We start from the raw sequence: 19830 nt of genomic DNA on the forward strand, positions 1-19830 counted from the left end.
ACCATAGCAACGCCAACTTTAAATAACGAACTATGACGATATAATATGTATGCAAATTACCAAAGAGTTTCCTCTAATACACCCCCTTGATTTGCATACACATTTAACAACAAATATGTACTAAATAGTCATTACAAAAATATACAGACATGCAATCTTAATCTACACCTAACATTGAGATGCAGCGGTAATGTTTCTGTCTTTGTAAAGCTTTTGTTAGCACATCCGCCGCCATCTCCTCGGTAGACACATACGATAATTGTATGTCAGTATTCTCCCTTAAAACACTTCTTATAAAATAATATTGAATATCGAAATGTTTAGTTCGGGCGTGGAAGACTGGATCCTCCGATAGAAATAAGGCACCTTGATTATCGCAGTACAACACTATGTTCCCGAAATCGCGCAACCCTATCTCTTTCATAAGACTATTCAGGTTCACTTTGATCAGCACCAAGTTGCAAGTTCGTTTTGCAGATTGTCGGCGATTCATGGGGGCTCTTTGATTATTGTTAATAAAAATTTAAAGTATAAAGAGCGTAATGACATCGTGTGTCTGTCTGTAGAACACTCTTTGGAGGTAGCCTGTATAGAGATTGAGAATTGCATTATTTTAAGTGTTTATAGACCACCAAGTGCATCTTACGATTTTTTTGAAGCAAAGTTGGAGGAAATTTTGTGTAAAGTTAGTTTTAAGAACAATAAGTATATTATTGTATGTGGTGACTTCAATATAAATTTATTAGAAAATACCTCCATTAGTAAAAAATTCAATCTGTTATTAAAATCTTACAATCTTGTTAACTTGTTTCTTGAGCCCACTAGAATTACAAGCTCCACTGCTACATGTATAGATAATGTATTTACAGATGCAGAGGCAATGCAAACCTCAATTACAACTGATCTTAGCTCAGATCATTGTGGACAGTTAGTGGCGCTAAAATGTAAAGTGGTGAAACAAGTAAATAAGAGCAGTGTGTTTGTTCCAGTAAATAAAAAGCGAATGGTGAGATTTAGACATAATATAGGTAAACACCTACCTTTATTACCGGTAGGTACTACCGTTGATATACAATACAACAATCTAAGTGATTGTATTAATAAAGAGTTCAACACCATCTTTACCCCAAAGAAAGTCTCTCATTCGCAGTGTAAATCGTTTAGTGATTGGGCGACAGCGGGAATTTATAAAAGTAGACAACGGTTGTATGACCTTTACGCTGAAAAGTCATACAATCATAATGAAGAATTTATTCTTTATGTTCGAAATTATTCGAAATTATTTAAGAAAGTTTGTTACGCGGCCAAGTCCTTAAATATTAAAAACAAGATTAAAAATAGTAGCAATAAAACTAAAATGACTTGGAAGATAATTGATAGTGAAACTGGAAGAGTCAGGGATCGCAATCAAGACATCGAACTATGTGTCGATAACACTATAATCAAATCTAACGAAGAGATAGCGATTGTTTTTGATAAGTACTTTTCTGACATTCCAATTTCGACTACAAAGTCTCTTCAATCATCTCCCGCCCTCGCTGAATCGCTGCTCAAAGATAATGTAAACGAGTGCAAGGTCAGTTTTACATTCCGACCCATTGGTGCCGACGATATAGTGAGGACATTTAGAACCATAGATATTAAGAACACTACCGATCTTTGGGGTATTTCTGTAAAAATAATTAGTAGCATAATTGATGTAATTGCTCCCCATCTAGCTATAATTTTCAACAATTGTATTAAAAGTGGCGAGTTTCCCGATCTAATGAAACAAAGTAAAGTCATTCCATTATTTAAAGCAGGTAGTATGTCCGACCCCAGTAACTTTAGACCAATTTCCGTACTACCTACTTGTAGTAAAATATTTGAAAAAATTATATTAAATCAACTGGTAAGTCATTTTAACGTAAACAAATTATTACATAATAATCAGTTCGGTTTTACCAAGGGTCGCTCGACAGCCGATGCCGGTGTTGAGTTATATAGATATATAATTAAGGCTTGGGAGGAGTCGCATGACGCTTTAGGTGTTTTCTGCGACTTATCCAAAGCATTTGATTGTGTCCAACACGAGACCTTAATCGGGAAACTCCGCCATTATGGCATCAAGAATACCGCACTGAATCTTCTGACTTCCTATTTACACGGAAGAACTCAGAAGGTTGAAGTGAATGGTAAGAGGTCCTCTGGGTCGGCAGTAGATATGGGGGTACCACAGGGCTCAATTCTTGGCCCTTTCCTCTTTCTTGTTTATATAAATGATCTACCTTTCATGGTAGAGAGAAAACATCAGATAGTTTTGTTTGCTGATGACACGTCCTTGATTTTTAAAATCAAACGACAAATAACAAATTTTGACGATGTGAACAATGCTCTGTCTTCGATTGTCCATTGGTTTAGTATGAATAACCTTCTACTTAATGCAAAAAAGACAAAATGCATTAAATTTTGTGCAAAAAATTCAAGGATTATGGATACTAGACCAATTATAAACGGTGAGGATTTGAATCTGGATGATACAACTGTATTTCTCGGAATCACCATGGATTCAAAACTTCAGTGGTCCCCTCATATTAACGGATTGGCGAAGAGACTTAGTTCTGCAGCCTACGCGGTTAAAAAAATTCGCTCTCTAACTGATGTCGATACAGCTAGACTTGTTTATTTTAGTTACTTTCATAGCTTAATGACTTATGGCTTATTATTATGGGGTCATGCTGCTGATGTCGAAACTATTTTCATCCTGCAGAAGAGGGCTATTCGTGCAATCTATAATTTAAAATGTAGGGAATCTCTTAGAGATAAATTCAAGGAAATTAATATACTTACCTTTCCCTCGCAATATATTTATGAAAATATTATGTATGTATACAAAAATAGTCATAAGTTTACTAGAATAGAACATACGCACAATGTTAATACACGGAACAAACGCAGGCTGCAATTTCCCCGTACTAGACTATCTAAAGTTAGTAATTCTTTTTTGGGGAAAGGGATACTCTTCTTTAATAAAATCCCAGAAGCTCTTTTATCACTGCCTTTCAATAAATTTAAGAAATGTATTAAAGAAAAGCTGTGTAAAAAGGCTTACTATAAAGTCAACGATTATCTAATTGATAAAAGGGCCTGGGACTAGTGCTAGACAGGCTACTTCTAATTAATTTGCGATATTTGTTATAAATAAGTGTTGTTTGATGATTTGCTGTTTTAAAAGAGTACCGAGAGTTTTTTACGCCGGCTTTTTCTCTCGGCCTACACCCTCTGTCTTCTTTGCCGATGAGTAGGGATGCCTTCAAATTTAATGACGTGGAATAAGTGATACATGTATCTTACGTTCCATAATAAACATATTTTATTTTTTATTTTTATTTTTAAACTGCCTCTTTTATCGCCAAATTTAAACTAATATATTCGGCTTCGCACGTTGAAGTTGCTACGCATTTCTGTTTCTGGGATTTCCATGAAATCGCAGCCCCTCCTAACAAAAAAGCATACCCGGAGTATGACTTCCTATCTATAGGACAATTTGCCCAGTCAGCATCCGAATAACCAATTAAGCTCTTACCTGTTTTTCGATAAATCAGTCCATAATCGGCTGTCCTCTTAAGATAACGAAGTAATCTTTTCACCGCATTCCACTGTATCTGTCCAGGATTATCACAAAACGCTGCTAATCTTGTCACGGCGTGTGTGATATCCGGACGAGTTCCTGCTGAAAGATAAATCAAGCTTCCGATTAATTCTCTATATGGACATTCCTTCTCCAGCGGAATTTGTGAACCATCGGGTCTAAAATTCACCTCCATCGGCGTGGTCACTGTTTCTTTACAATTCTCCATGCCGAATTTTATCATCAAATCATTAATATATTTTTGTTGTGACAGTTTCGTGGCATACTCATTTTTGACAATGTCAATGCCTAAAATATATTTCGCCAGTCCATAGTCTTTTAAATCAAACTCTTTGGAAAGTTCATCTTTGAAAGATTGTATGAGACCTTTATTGCGTGAAACTATCAGTAAATCATCAACATAAACCGCTAAGTATATAGACGTATCAATGGAGTTACCGTCCAAATAGTAGAGACACGGTTCCTTCAAAGACTGTTTAAAATGCATTGACTTCAATTTATTGTCAAGTCTTTTGTTCCATTGACGTCCAGCTTGTTTCAAGCCATACAGTGATTTCTTCAATCGACATACATCTCCACCTGTCTTCAGATCATTTAACATCTTACGAGCCTGCTCTTTTAAGCTTTCGTCTCTTTCTTCTTTAATAATTCTACCTAAGCACTCTGTCAACAATTCTGGAACCTCCATATAAATTTCCTCGTCAAGATATCCATTCAGATATGCAGTATTGATATCCAACTGGTGTATCTCCATGTCTAATTCAACCGCGAGCGCTGTAAGCAGTCTTATCGTGTCTAGTCGGACGACAGGTGAAAAAGTGTTTCGGTAATCGATGCCATATCGTTGACTGTAGCCCTTGGCTACCAACCGTGCTTTCTTCTTCTCGGTTTTGTCAACGTTAAGCTTCGTTGTCAATACATATCGGCATCCTACCGCTTTTCGATTTCTCGGCTTTTGAACAATTTCCCATGTTTCATTTTTTACAAGACTTTTGACCTCAGACAATATTGCTTCCTCCCATAGAGCACGTTCAGCGCTACTTAGGGCATCCCCTAAGGAAGTTTCCACAGTCAACGCAACATCCTCAGGTAAAGTTTCTTCTGCACGGCCATTATTATCATTGGGTATCATTTTATAGACCTTCTTAGGTCGGCCAACTTGGCCTTTCTGAAGTTTTGGTCTTCCGGGACCTCTCTTATACGTTACCTCTGTATCAGCTTGCGCTATTTCACTATCTTCCTCATGACATAGAGAAGGTGAACCAAGGGGTGAATCAGTCGTCTCCACGATCATTTCTCGAGTTCCTGAATAAGATGTACTTGGTATTACGTCCACCTCTACATATTTCGGCTTCGGTGTATCAACATCAGCAGAAAATTGATCTAGCTGAAAAGGATCATGAGTAATTGCCGATTTCCTGTCATCATTAGTATCGAGCCTCGTCTTGCAGAATTTCACATCCCTAGCTATAATGGTTTTATGGTCTACTGGTATCCATACCTTATATCCCTTTTGGTTCATTGGATATCCAATAAATATTCCATTGACACTTCTGGCAGCAAATTTGTCCTTGGTTGGACTCTTGTCTAGAACATAAACTTCAGCTCCAAACTTCTGAAGATACTCAATCTTCACTGGAGAGCCAAACCACTTCTCGTACGGAATTGTACCACCCAAACTACTCGTGGGACAACGATTCCTAATATGACATGCCACCAATACAGCATCTCCCCAAAAACCTGCTGAGAGATTAGATGAAAGTAACATACACCTAGCCATTTCAACTAATGTCCTGTTCATTCGTTCTGCTACGCCATTCTGCTGTGGGGTTTGAGGTACAGTCAGTCTTCTTATTATCCCCTCTTGTTTCAGGAATTGATCAAACTTATTATTACAGTATTCTCCACCGTTATCAGTTTGTAAATACTTTATTTTCTTAGCGGTAAGGTTCTCAACATAGCTCTTGTATTCTTTGAAACATTCCAGAACACCACTCTTACTCTTCAGTAAGTAAACTTCGCACCATCTAGTACAATCGTCAATAAACGTGACAAAATATTTTGCACCACCGACAGTTTCATTTCGAATTGGCCCAACTACATCGGAATGGATGATGGACAGTTTTTCGTCACATGGTCCACTCGACTTGGAAAATGGGAAAGAAGTCATCTTACCCTGCACACAATACTTACAGTCGTATAAAATATTTATATTTGACATATCAACTTTAATGCCCACATGACCTAATACTTTTATTAAATCCTTCACATTTAAGTGACCTAAACGTTCGTGCCAGGATAGTAAATCGTTCTTAGTTTCGGAAATCGCAGAAACAGAAGCATGGCCCTCCCGCATATAATAAAGGTTGTTTTTTCGATCTGCTATGAACTTAATATTCCCTTCAGAATCGGTTACATAAGCTGAATCTTTCTTAAAAGTTACATTAAAACCTTTGCTTGTAATTTTAGATACGGAAATTAAGTTGCATCGCAAATCGGGAACATATAAAGTGTCTGATAGTTTTATCGGAACCTCCCCATTCAAACTCACAGTTCCTTTACCTTTTGCAAATGTACTCACATTGGTGGCCAAACTTAACTTACTACTGCAATTTGTCAAGGTGTCAAATTTTCCTTTCGATCTACAAAGGTGCGATGTACACCCACTATCTATGAGCCAGTTTCCTCCACATCCCGAACCAATCACTCCGTTACACTCTGAAACAGATAGAACACATGAGTTAAAATTCTCACTAGCACCTAACTCACTAACACATTTTGAGTCCTGCCTTGTTCCTTTACACGGGCATTCCGAAGCTTTATGCCCAAATTTATGACATCTGTAACATTTAAATTTAAACGCTTGATCCGGTTTATAATTCTGCGGATTTTTAGATGTAAAACTCTTCGTGGTTTTTCTCCTAGCGAACATTGCTGACGACCCCCTCTCTGTCTCCTTCCTTTGCTGTCGCCTAGAGGCATCTTCTTCAAGAATTTTAACTTTCAAAGAATTCGGGTCTGGCAATGAATCTCTAGTCTCCATCGCACATCTAAAGTTCTCATAACTTGGGGGCAGACTATAGAGTAAAATAATAGATGCAAGATCATTATTTATATTTATGTCCATGTCTAGTAACTTTTCTTTGGCTTCAAAGAAGCTTAACAGATATTCACGCATGTCGTCCTCCTCACACATCTTGTGTAATATGAGCTGCTTTAACAGTGTCGCTTTCTTAGCGGGACCCGAAGACGCGAAGATGCTTTCTAATTTGAACCAACATTCTCGCGACGTACTCGTCCCCTTAATGTGTCGTAGCTCACCTGGACTAATTGAGAGAATAATCTCCGCTCTCGCCTTTGCATCCGCCGCTTCCCAAAGCAACGCCTCTGCTGGCTCAGCTGGCTTCTTAATGCTACCATCCACATAGCCCCACACATCGCTCTTAATCAATAGAGCATGGGCCTGGATTCGCCATGAGTCGTAATTATCACGGCTTAATAATTCTATCCGCACACTCGCCATCGTTACTAGGTTAAGCACTCTAGTTCTCCCTTTTTTTTTATTAATTTACTGGACTATGACTGGGCCCATAACCTTTGTTGGGTTATAAGTGTGCAGCGGTAGTCGCGTGCAGCAGTCCAGTTTATTAAAAAAGTGACAATCTAAAAACATAACAAGACCATAGCAACGCCAACTTTAAATAACGAACTATGACGATATAATATGTATGCAAATTACCAAAGAGTTTCCTCTAATAATTTGCACTTATTACAATGTTTAAATCGTTAAGTAGATAGACACAGCTATCATTTGATAAATTTATTTATATATGTAATGAGTAGTATCCAAGTAACAATAGTATCACATTTGTTTCCATACATTTTGATTTAATTTATGCTAATGAGAGAGACGAATAACTATAATCACGGCATTTGGCATAGCAATGCATGGAGTGTCGCAGAAGGAATACAGAAGCAAGAAAACCGTATTCTGCAAGTGGTTTTGCTCACAGAGGTATCCGAACAGCGCTGACGTTTAGTGCTCCGCGCTGTTCGGATACTTCTGAGAGCTGCCATGAATCTCACATCAGCCAGCAACGTTTACCAGAAATATTACCCAGGAAAATTATAATGTAAAGGTCGAATAAATTGATTGAAAGCATACTCAATCGCTCTTATAAGTTCCGTCATAATTTGCGGTTACTGTGTCGTCCGTAATTATGTTTAAACAGTGAAACAATCGTAAAACGCTTTTGCTCTTCAGTCTAATTAGATAAATTACTGTAATGTACATCTAGTTATTTTTAACTATTTACTCTAAATACAGCGTTTAAATCGTTAAATAAGAAAAAACAGCTATCCTTTGATATATCTACATGTATTTACATATGTAATGTACTAGTATCCTTGTAATAATAGCATTACCATCTTTTTCAAAATACATTTTGCTTTAATTGATGCTAATGCGAAAGACGAATAACTATAATCATGGCATTTGGCATAGCAATGCATGGAGTGTCGCAGAAGGAATACAGAAGCAAGAAAACCATACTCTGCAAGTGGTTTTGCTTACAGAGGTATCCGAACAGCGCTGACGTTTAGTGCTCCGCACTGTTCGGATACTTCTGAGAGCTGCCATGAATCTGACATCAGCCAGCAACGTTTACCAGGAATATTACCGAGGAAAATTATAATGTAAAGGTTGATTAAGTTGAATTAAAGCACACTCAATCGCTCGTATAAGTTATTGCAAACCGTGAAATGGAACTTCAAATGAGTCTCGATATAGCGAACAATAAATTATTACGATCTAGACATTCATTAAACTGTTCCGTCATCATTTGCGGTTACTGTGTCGTCCGGAATTATGTTTAAACAGTGAAACAATCGTAAAACGCTTTTGCTCTTCAGTCTAATTAGATAAATTACTGTAATGTACATCTAGTTATTTTTAACTATTTACTCTAAATACAGCGTTTAAATCGTTAAATAAGAAAAAACAGCTATCCTTTGATATATCTACATGTATTTACATATGTAATGTACTAGTATCCTTGTAATAATAGCATTACCATCTTTTTCAAAATACATTTTGCTTTAATTGATGCTAATGCGAGAGACGAATAACTATAATCATGGCATTTGGCATAGCAATGCATGGAGTGTCGCAGAAGGAATACAGAAGCAAGAAAACCATACTCTGCAAGTGGTTTTGCTTACAGAGGTATCCGAACAGCGCTGACGTTTAGTGCTCCGCACTGTTCGGATACTTCTGAGAGCTGCCATGAATCTGACATCAGCCAGCAACGTTTACCAGGAATATTACCGAGGAAAATTATAATGTAAAGGTTAATTAAGTTGAATTAAAGCACACTCAATCGCTCGTATAAGTTATTGCAAACCGTGAAATGGAACTTCAAATGAGTCTCGATATAGCGAACAATAAATTATTACGATCTAGACATTCATAAAACTGTTCCGTCATCATTTGCGGTTACTGTGTCGTCCGGAATTATGTTTAAACAGTGAAACAATCGTAAAACGCTTTTGCTCTTCAGTCTAGTTAGATAAATTACTGTAATGTACATTTTGTAATTTGCACTAATTATAATGTTTAAATTGTTAAGTAGACACAGCTATCATTTGATAAATGTATTTATATATGTAATGAGTAGTACCTATCCTAGTAATAGTATCACCTTTTTTTACATACATTTTGATTTAATTTATGCTAATGCGAGAGACGAATAACTATAGTCACGGCATTTGGCATAGCAATGCATGGAGTGTTGCAGAAGGAATACAGAAGCAAGAAAACCGTATTCTGCAAGTGGTTTTGCTTACAGAGGTATCCGAACAGCGCTGACGTTTAGTGCTCCGCGCTGTTCGGATACTTCTGAGAGCTGCCATGAATCTGACATCAGCCAGCAACGTTTACCAGGAATATTACCGAGGAAAATTATAATGTAAAGGTCGAATAAGTTGAATGAACGTGAACTCAATCGCTCTTAAAAGTTATTGCAAACCATGCGGTTACTGTGTCGTCCGTAATTATTTTTAAACAGTGAAACATTCGTAAAACGCTTTTGCTCTTCAGTCTAGTTAGATTAATTACTGTAATGTACATTTGGTTATGTTTAACTATTTTCTCTAAATACAGCGTTTAAATCGTTAAATAGGAAAAAACAGCTATCCTTTGATATATCTACATGTATTTACATATGTAATGTACTAGTATCCTTGTAATAAATAGCATTACCATCTTTTTAAAATACATTTTGCTTTTATTTATGCTAATAAGAGAGACGAACAACTATAGTCACGGTATTTGGCATAGCAATGCATGGAGTGTCGCAGAAGGAATACAGAAGCAAGAAAACCGTATTCTGCAAGTGGTTTTGCTTACTTTTATCCAAACAGCGCTGACGTTTAGTGCTCCGCGCTGTTCGGATACTTCTGAGAGCTGCCATGAATCTGACATCAGCCAGCAACGTTTACCAAGAATATTACCCAGGAAAATTATAATGTAAAGGTTGATTAAGTTGAATGAAAGCACACTTAATCGCTCTTTAACTTATAAGAACGCGATTGCAAACCGTGAAATGTAACTTCAAATGAGTCTCGATATAGCGAACTGATACAACTGGGAATTTAATTTGGTTATGACTATATATCGTAAAGCACTATGAGACTGATTTGATATTTGCTCATTTTTGACTTCCATGGGTGATGGGTGACTATAATTGCAATTTTTTTTAGAAATATCGCAAATAATATTCTAATAAAGAGTAGCAATAATATTTCTCTGTCTCACCAACGTCATAATATTTCCCCGAAAAGAGTGTTAATAAATTAATTGGTAAAAAAAAAATTACTATTACGACTTTGTTCTTCGGGGCAAGCGCATGTCGCTTATTATCGCTTTTTATTGACATTTTTGTATTATGGGTTACCAATAGACTTTTAAAAATACACAAATAACATAAAGACAAAATTTAGCCCATATTTTATTCTATTTATCCCATTCATTGTGAGCTAAGTTAATAACTATTAAGTAAGTTAAGTATATATACAAATAAGTTTTTGTCTAGTTTTGCTTTAAGGGACGTTTTGAAAAATATATCAATAAAAATGTGAATGCTTCATATTACAAATACGGTGCTTGGACTTGAAATGAATCGAGTATCTAGTCTAATGAGGTAAAGATGTGGTTACGAGAGCTTCAATAATAATTCCGAAAGAAAACCGAAATCGCACCCTATTTGATTGCAACTCATACTAGGCACATAATATCGATTGAGCGGCACTAAGCTAGCTAAATTACAGAATTAATTATTTACGACGCTACGAATCAATATTGCTTTGTATTTCTAACTCAAACGGAATATATTCAGCCATTTAAGCTAATTGTTACGATGAAAGCCATAAATGTTTCCATTTCACGTGGTTATGTACTTCTACTCGCTATAATGATTCAGCAACTTATATATCTAACTAGCTGATCCGGCAAACGTCGTTTTGCCATGTATATCATTTATAATAAAAAATAGGGGTTGATCGTAGAGGGGTGAAAATTAGGGGTTGTATGTATTTTTTGATGCTGTATCATAAAGAAATAAAAAAATATCTAAAAAAATAATAATTTAAGGGTTGGACTACCCTTAAAATTTAGGGGGATGAAAAATAGATGTTGTCCGATTTTCAGACATATCCAATATGCACACAAAATTTGATGAGAATCGGTTAAGCCGTTTCGGAGGAGTTTAACTACAAACACCGCGACACGAGAATTTTATATATGAGATAAGGCGATCTAGTATTTATTTTCAACAGATTCTTCTTATCTACTAAACTTATTTTAATGTATTCGCTTTGTATAACAAAATGTTAAATTAAATGTAATTTATTTGTTAAAGGTATTTGGCACAATCACGAAAACACCGTGGCGATGAGTAAGGGAGTCCGTCGCGGCCGATAGTATAGCGCGTACCCTCGAAGCCTCCAGTACCCCCGCGCCCCGCATCCAGTCGCCATGGGTCGTGACAAGCGGTCGCCCCATAAGACTGACTCGCAGAAATGTAAGTACTTAGTATATGTGCGACTATAATTTGTATCGATTGATTGCTGCTACTTGATTATTCTATAAGCCGATCAATTTGTTAAACAATTGTTATGTTTAATAGAGTTTGCCATCAAAGGTATCTCCTTATTTATGCTAATAAGAGAGACGAACTACTATAGTCACGGTATTTGGCCAGACATTGCATGGACTCACACAGAAGGAATACAGAAAAAAGAAAACCGTATTTTGCAAGTGGTTTTGCTTACAGAGGTATCCGAACAGCGCTGACGTTTAGTGCTCCGCGCTGTTCGGATACTTCTGACAGCTGCCATGTATCTGACATCAGCCAGGAAACTCTACCAGGAATATTTGCGAAGGAAATTGGAATGTAATGGTTGATTAAGTTGAATGAACGCAATCTCGATCGCTCTTATAAGCTGTTGCGAACCATGAAATGGATCTGCAAATGAGTATTGCGAACTGATACATCTGTGAATTTAATTTTGTTTTTACTACACAGTTTTACATTATGGCTTGCCAATAAAATACTTTTATGTATTAAGGCCATATACTATTCTATTTATGCTATTAAGTGTGAGAAGATATTAGAGCAATTAAATAAGTCCCAAATAATATAAAATAAGTTATTCAACGTTCGGATAATTTAGTCAGGTTTTGTTTCAAAGGACGTGGTCTAGAGAGATATATAATAATTGAAAATGTAAATGCTCCATATTACAGATACAGAGCTATTAGACACTGATTTTAAGCTATAAAACGTAACAGCTAGAAAAACGAGTCGTTTCCAGTTTGTATAAAGATTTGTGACGTCATTAGCAGCATCTCTCTCTTCTCATATCAATCTCAGTGATCAGCCTTGCGATTCTGTAAATCACTTTTAGAACTCTCACAGCGGTTTTCACAGCGGCGGTCGCGCTCAAATCAGTCGTAAAGTAGTCATTTTACGATTTGGCATTCTGATAAACAATAAACTACAAGATTTGTTTCGTCTGGAACCATCGTGAAATGAATCTAGTATCTATCCTACTGTGCTACGGATGTGGTTACGAGAGCTTCAATAATAATCCTTAAAGGAAACCCATTTAATTCGTAACTCCTACTATGACGTAACTAGAATGATTTAATACATGACTAGCGCTAACTTGCAACTTTTCATAAAATATGTTAAAGATTCGAGCCTATTACAAATAATTTTAAACTCTGCTGAATTATTGCCGGTAACTTGCGAGTCCTCTGGCATTGAGAGTGTCCATGGGCGGTATCACTTAACATCAGTTGAACAACCTGCTCGTTTGCCCGCTTTAGAAAAAAAACATAAAAGTCATCAATTTTTTTTAAATTTTGTCTATTTAAAGTTGTCTCTGGAACTGTATAACTGGATTACGCAATAGTGGAATTAGATTGTATGCTCTAGATACATTGTATGTTGTATATCGAATGGACACAAGGAATCTTTAAACATTTGCAAACCGTTTTATCCAGGACTAATATCATTTGTTTTTATAAGGAAAAATTAATAGTGCAAGGGCAAAGTGTAAAAACTAAATTTACAAAAATAAAATTACAGGAAACAATTTATACTTATACAATTACAAAACTAACATCTAAAATAAAATCAAACTACTAATATTAAGAATCACGATGAATAATGGACCCAAAATATAATTACAGAAAATCATTATAATGGCAAAACTCGTTTGTCTTTTAAGACGTCAAAGACGACTTTTAGAAGAAGCCAGTCGTTTGGAATCGGGGAGCATATTCCATAACTTTAAGTGATCCTAAAAGAGCTGTGAAATTGAAATAACACGTATTTTCAAGCAAGTTGCATGGACAAAATATAGTAATATAAATACTCCGTGTTCTATTAACGCCAACTCACCCTCGACAGGTTCCCTTTTTAAATCGATACACTTCCCATTCGTTCCCTATCAAGTTTCAATTGGACAGGATAAGTGCCTTCATTACAGGGAAATAGAGTTAGGTACTTTTCTACAAGTAATTTCCACGAGATATCGCAATACTGAAAATGTAACATGAAATTTCTGTGATATTCTTAAAGAAAATCTGTTTTTAATCAAAGTCGTTTTTAATATTCATAATGTTTAATCTTCTGGAGAAGGAATCTCGAACGCAATGCTTTTAAGCGGATTACGGAGTGTTCAGAATGGATTAATAAAGTTTGATCAAATACGTTTGGTTTCTGTTTATAGGATGTAGTGTTAAATTCGAAAATGAATTTACAATTATCGCAAGTTGCTTATATCAGAGTAAACCACTTTTCCATAGCTTTATTTTAACTAGAGGGTTAAGATAGATGTAGATACAGGTATAAAAATGTTTTTTTTTCTGTCTGTTTGTAGTAATGTTTTGTTAAGTTTCTTTGTATTAATTGTATTTCTTTTTAATTCTTTAATTTATTAGGAATTTTAATTTGTACTGTGGTTTTTTGTACTTATAGTTTATTATTTATTAGTAATAACTAATAAGTAAAGCTAACACACCCATTATAAAACCAACACTCCGCTTTTTAATATTTAAATATTCACCCGAAAAGATTATTTACAAAACCTTCTATTCCTAGTATGGTAAATAAACCACAAATCGTATCGATTTGATTCTTAAAGCTTCATTTGATATTTCTTCAGCCAATTCGTGCACGCATCAATCACTTTTGGGACAAATCTGGATAGGTTTTATGAACTTCCGTATATATCACTTAACATATTTTTTCATATTTTGCCAATGCTAAAATAAACTTTGGTATCTCGCTGGTGTGCACTAACGATAATACATTTTGGGCATTTATAACTATGCGTTATTTTGGCTTTATTAATTCGTCCCTATTTAATTAGTCCGATAATTACAGAGTAGATACTTATTATAATATTCCAGTCAATTTAACATAAAACTCTGACTTATACAAGTAAACCTTTTCCAGCAATCACATAACTGTAACAATATTGTTTTTAATGATCCTATCTGTTCATAACATAGTAAAATACTTATGTATAGTAGATATTTCATATTTTACCCCTGGAAACTGTAAATATCAGAAAAAAGCCGGTCCCTAAGGCTCCACAGTTGTAGTTCCTCATTAATGCATCGTCATTCTGTTTTATTATGCATGTCCGTCAATTCCATCGTGCTTTTGAATTAAATCTTGTTCAAATTTCGGTATAGTAGGGAAATTTATCGTTAAAAATATCGTTATACGTGGGTAACACTGAAAATGTTTAGAACTGGCCAGTTAGAAACATTGCTAATGAAAACTTTTTTTTAATTTCAATTTTAGAAGTTTTTGTTAACCTAATGTTAGTATATTGCATTCATTTGTCATTTGTTTTTGTGAAGTAGCGGCAAATCTAAAACTCTTGTTACACGTGAAAATGAATCTAACGCGAGAAAATTTTTGGTCAATGATTTAGTATGACTTTCGTTGTGGGCTTACTCAACAACAAAGCTATGATAGGCTGCGATTAGCATCCCCCATCTCGTGCCACTATTTGCATTTCGTTTAACGAGTTTAAGCGTGGACGTAGCAATATCAATGATGATCCGCGTGAGGGACGTCCTTTAACTGCGACTACTGAAGATAACATCAGTGCTGTGCGACGCATGCTAGAGGAAGATAAGAGACTATCAGCAGATATTGCACGAAAATTTAGGCTCAGCTTTGTACCAGATGGATTCATACTTTAACCGACGACCAGAAACACGTTCGCATGGACAGGTAATAATATAAAATCAATTTCTGTTGTTGATTGTGATAACTTACCCTGAGACAAAATTACTTTTCGACAGGCGTGACCTACCACGAAAGAAATTTGTGTGGGAATATCTCATGTGTTAGTGCTGCTTATGAATGAGTACAAGAATACCATACGCAATACCGACACACGTCAATTAGATAGCTAAATAGCTATTGCAGGTACACCAAACTTCGAAACAGATAAAAAATTGAGCCGTTGTAAAACATTAGACAAGTAGGAACTTTTTCTTTTTTGAATCAAATATCTATGTAAACGTGAAGCTATTTTAAAGTATACAAAAAATCGCTTTATCTATAGATATTGAATAAATATACGATCTTATAATCACTTAAAACTTAATAGTATAGTTTTATACAACTATAATGATAATGTGATTGAAGAAAACAAAAATCAAAAGTACTTAAAACAATAAGACAAATAATATAGTCCCAGATTTAATATCTTTTATTGTCGATTACAAGAGCCAAAATGCATTTGTATTGTAATACTTTTGATGGTGATTATTTTTTACAGAACAATACCTTATATGATATATTATGCCTAAATGTCTTATATATTTAATAATTATTCAAAAAACATGCTTTATTATTATACATTGCATTAACTTGAAAATTAATAAAATTTAGATCCATGATCAAGCGGAAAATGTTTGACTGAGGTTTTTATATTAACTGGAGCAAAAGATATGGGTCTTATATTATCTTCGGGTTCTTCGGGTACTTCGGCTACTTTCCGTGGTCCCTTTGTTTTTTTAGATTCATTAACTATATCATCATCATGATTGCTAACCTCAAATTTCTTGAAGTTAACTTTTGGGAGAGATTCTTCGACTGGAATTAAATGTGCATTGTCTTGTTTTGTGTCTTCTTCTACCTTTGAATTATCTTTCATAGTGTTTTGCTTGTCCATTTGAAACTTTATTGGCTGTTGCAGTGTCAAACTTATTTGTTGTAATTCAGTAAGCATGTGTGTCATTAGGGTTATTGTTTCCTGTTCGTACTTTTGATTTTTAGAGCATGGGCATTGACACTCTGTGTTCTCTACCCTATGTGATTTATGTTTGGTATTTGAGTTACCTTCACTATACCTAAAGTGTAATGATGGGTAAATTGGATAAACTCTGTTTCCATAAAACCTTTGATAGTCCTGATAATTCATATGCGAAGATAATCTTGCGTCAATGAAGACGACGAAAAATAGCGATAACAGTACCGTGGACACAAGCTTCATCTGAAAAATGAAAAGCAGTGGTGAAAATATAATTAAATATTGTATTAAAATAAGAAGATTCAGCCTTAGTGGCGTGATTACTTGAAATTTGTATAAAAGTCCTGTGGCGCTAAAACTCTGTATGTCAATACCAAGAATATGTAACACTATAGCTGACATCAGGTGTAGAGTCTGTACGTTGTTGATTTTTGGCTTTAAGGTTCTGGTTATTACAGGTTTATTCACAATGTTTTTCTTTACCTTGCATACCACAAGCTACAAGGGTGTGGAATTGCGTTATAAATTCATTTATTACAGAGGGTTTTTGATGCAAGCTAGGCTAACACTGACCTTTACAAAAAAATCCTATTAACACACCTTTTATTCGCTTGATAAGATCTTCCAAGTTTAAGTACTTTACTTGTTATACAACTGAACTTCACGAAAATACTAACATGAAATATGTAACTGCGATATTTATAGGAAATATAATGAGGAAAATTTAATGATTAATCATGTTTCGATTATTGTTATTGGTTCATTTAAACTAAATTATTAGTAGCATTGTTCAAATTATCTGTGTATGAGGTCAAAACCGTGCCTTTTTGTTTGTTTATGAGCGGACCTTAAACAAAATCACTCGTCACAGATTTGATTTTATCTTAGTAACCGCATATTATTTTTTGTAATTGTATTGCATATACTACGCACCGTACAAAAGATTGCGGCCGATCACTAACGTTTACGTTTGTCACTAAAGCGGGCGGAGGGAAACGGGCAGTGAAATCATAAATTTTTAAAAGCTTTATATTTATTTATTCAAGTTTTTGACGTGATAACGTCTTTAAAATCGTTTTAGTCGGGTGACATGTTCAGAAACTTGTGTCACACCAAAACCTCACGAGCGCGATCGCAGGTATAACGAGAGAGAGAGACGGACCGATCTCCCGTCTCATCTCGAGCGCTGCCAGTCATTCCGTGAATGTATGAAGAAAAATGTATATCATAGTCGAATAAGTAAACTTGTCATTTTACACCCGAAATTTATCATCAAAAGTGTGAATAAAACGATAGATGTAATTAAAATTTGAAAAAATTGTTATCTTCATTAATTCCTTACTTCCCAAAAACTTATATCACCAATAAGACGTTATCACGTAAACATCTCGATCGTAAACCTACTTTACAAACAACCAATATTTTTTTTTACAGGAGAAAACTTATATCTAAATTACGCTAGTTATATAAACAAAAATAGTCAGGATTATCTGACGCTGAACTAGGTGTGAGCCTGTGTGTTTCAGCATACAGCGCCTAACCCTTAAATATAACAGACAAAAAATCTAGCATCGAGTACATAGCACATTGAAAAAAAAAACTAATCTCTTAAAATGTAACATCTATTTCACAATTAGTTATACTATGGTGTGGAGTGTTTAAGTGTTTTACCTGTGAGTAAGGTGAGAGTGTGAATGTGTGTGTGTGTTCAATACTATTTTACAATATTATGTTTAATATTATATTACCATTGGCAGCAGTGGAAAGTAGAGTGCAAAGGCAGGTTAACTTTTAAAATCACCTGTAGAGTTGTGTTTTCTCTTAACTATAAAACAAAATTTATAAAGAGACTAGCTTATCCGGCAAACGTCGTTTCGCCATGTATATCATTTATAATAAAAAAAATAGGGGTTGATCGTAGAGGGGTGAAAGTTAGGGGTTGTATGTATTTTTTAATGCTGTATCATAAAAAAATAGAAATTAAAAATTTTGTCTAAAAAATAAAAATAAAAATTTAGGGGTGGACTACCCTTAACATCTGGCGGGCTGATTTGTGAATCTAAACCATTCCCAGATCCCCTTGAAGACACACAAAAAATTTCATCAAAATTGGTCCAGTCGTTTAGGAGGAGTTCAGTCACATACACACGCACACAAGAAATATATATATATTAAGATATAGGAGTTTCCTAAACCAGTAAGTGAAATTAAATAAGTTCATCGTAATCGTAATCGCAAGCATATAAAGAAACACACTAACAGCATCTCTACGTATTTCATCTCTATTGGTAGCTACAATCTAGCTACATCAGTCTTCAGACATAGAATTTATTAATTCTTCATTAGCCTACGTACACCGTTTAACGAACGACTCTGAATTAGCTGTCAAATGTTCGTAAATGAAATAAAAACTGAACTTTTTGTTGTATTGGCAATCGCAGGTTTATATGGGTATGTTGTTGAACTATTATATATGTTTTAAAAAGTTACCTAAGTTAAACTTAATCTTTGTATGTGTGTAGTTAACACTTGGACACCACGGGCTTTATATGGGACTTATAAATCGATTATGTCTCACAGACAGATCACCTACTTGACTATGAGAAGTCAGAAAAACATATGAACACATTCAAGGGCCAGATTAAGAAAACAATAAATTATTAATGTGTTATTGTTAGATTAAATTGGGTTTTCCCCGCTGTATGTTTATTCCTATATGAATAAATGATTTCCGATTAATTATCCTGTTTCCAAATAATCTACATATATATATACGTATAATCTAATAAACATAACATGCATATATTAACAGAAACATTTAGTGTTGATAGGACACATGTTTAAATAAAACTTATGTAACACATAAACATCATCAACAGTCTAACATTAAATCGTGTTAATATCGGTCTACTCGTTTAGGAGGATACATAGATGTTTGACGTTTTTGCGTCGGGAGTTCAACAAGTATTGCAAAATAAAACACATATTTTTAGTAAACTGTATTTATTATAAATAATTCCAGTAAATAAAACTCCTTGAACATTGTTTTTCATTGAGAAATAATAATTCCAACGAATTCTTTAGAAGTCAGTTCGTTGCTAAGGTTTCTATGATTGAACCAGTGAAGTCCGACGAACTCAGAGAGATTTAGATTTGTTCGGAGGACTTATAAAAATAATTATATTCTTTTGTGACTTTAACTTTGACAGAATTAATACGTTTTCTCACAGAATTCTTTTCCTGAAAATGTTTTATGAAAGTCGAGTTGATGAATTATATATAGAATGTTGTACTAACAATGTTGCTTAATCTTAAATGTCCTCATTACCCTTCATTCTTCGAACCTTTATCGAACT

The 19830-nt window shown here is 34.9% G+C and overlaps 1 protein-coding gene and 1 long non-coding RNA gene across 3 annotated transcripts in view; one reads left to right on the forward strand and one right to left on the reverse strand.

The window, feature by feature from the left end:
* Positions 1–19830, forward strand: part of LOC125053075 — a 113574-nt gene that overhangs the window by 16823 nt on the left and 76921 nt on the right. For both annotated transcript variants that reach the window (XM_047654280.1, XM_047654279.1), the window contains exon 2: positions 11548–11709. In XM_047654280.1, the coding sequence (XP_047510236.1) occupies positions 11664–11709 (46 nt within the window). In that variant the 5' untranslated portion in view covers positions 11548–11663. The remainder of the gene's footprint in view (positions 1–11547; positions 11710–19830) is intronic.
* Positions 15909–17519, reverse strand: LOC125053077. Its single transcript, XR_007117529.1, has 2 exons — positions 17075–17519; positions 15909–16717 (listed from the first exon to the last, which is right to left on the reverse strand). It is a non-coding gene; the product is annotated as an uncharacterized LOC125053077 (long non-coding RNA).

The sequence above is a fragment of the Pieris napi genome, chromosome 10 (assembly GCF_905475465.1).
Source record: "Pieris napi chromosome 10, ilPieNapi1.2, whole genome shotgun sequence".
NCBI lineage: Eukaryota > Metazoa > Arthropoda > Insecta > Lepidoptera > Pieridae > Pieris > Pieris napi.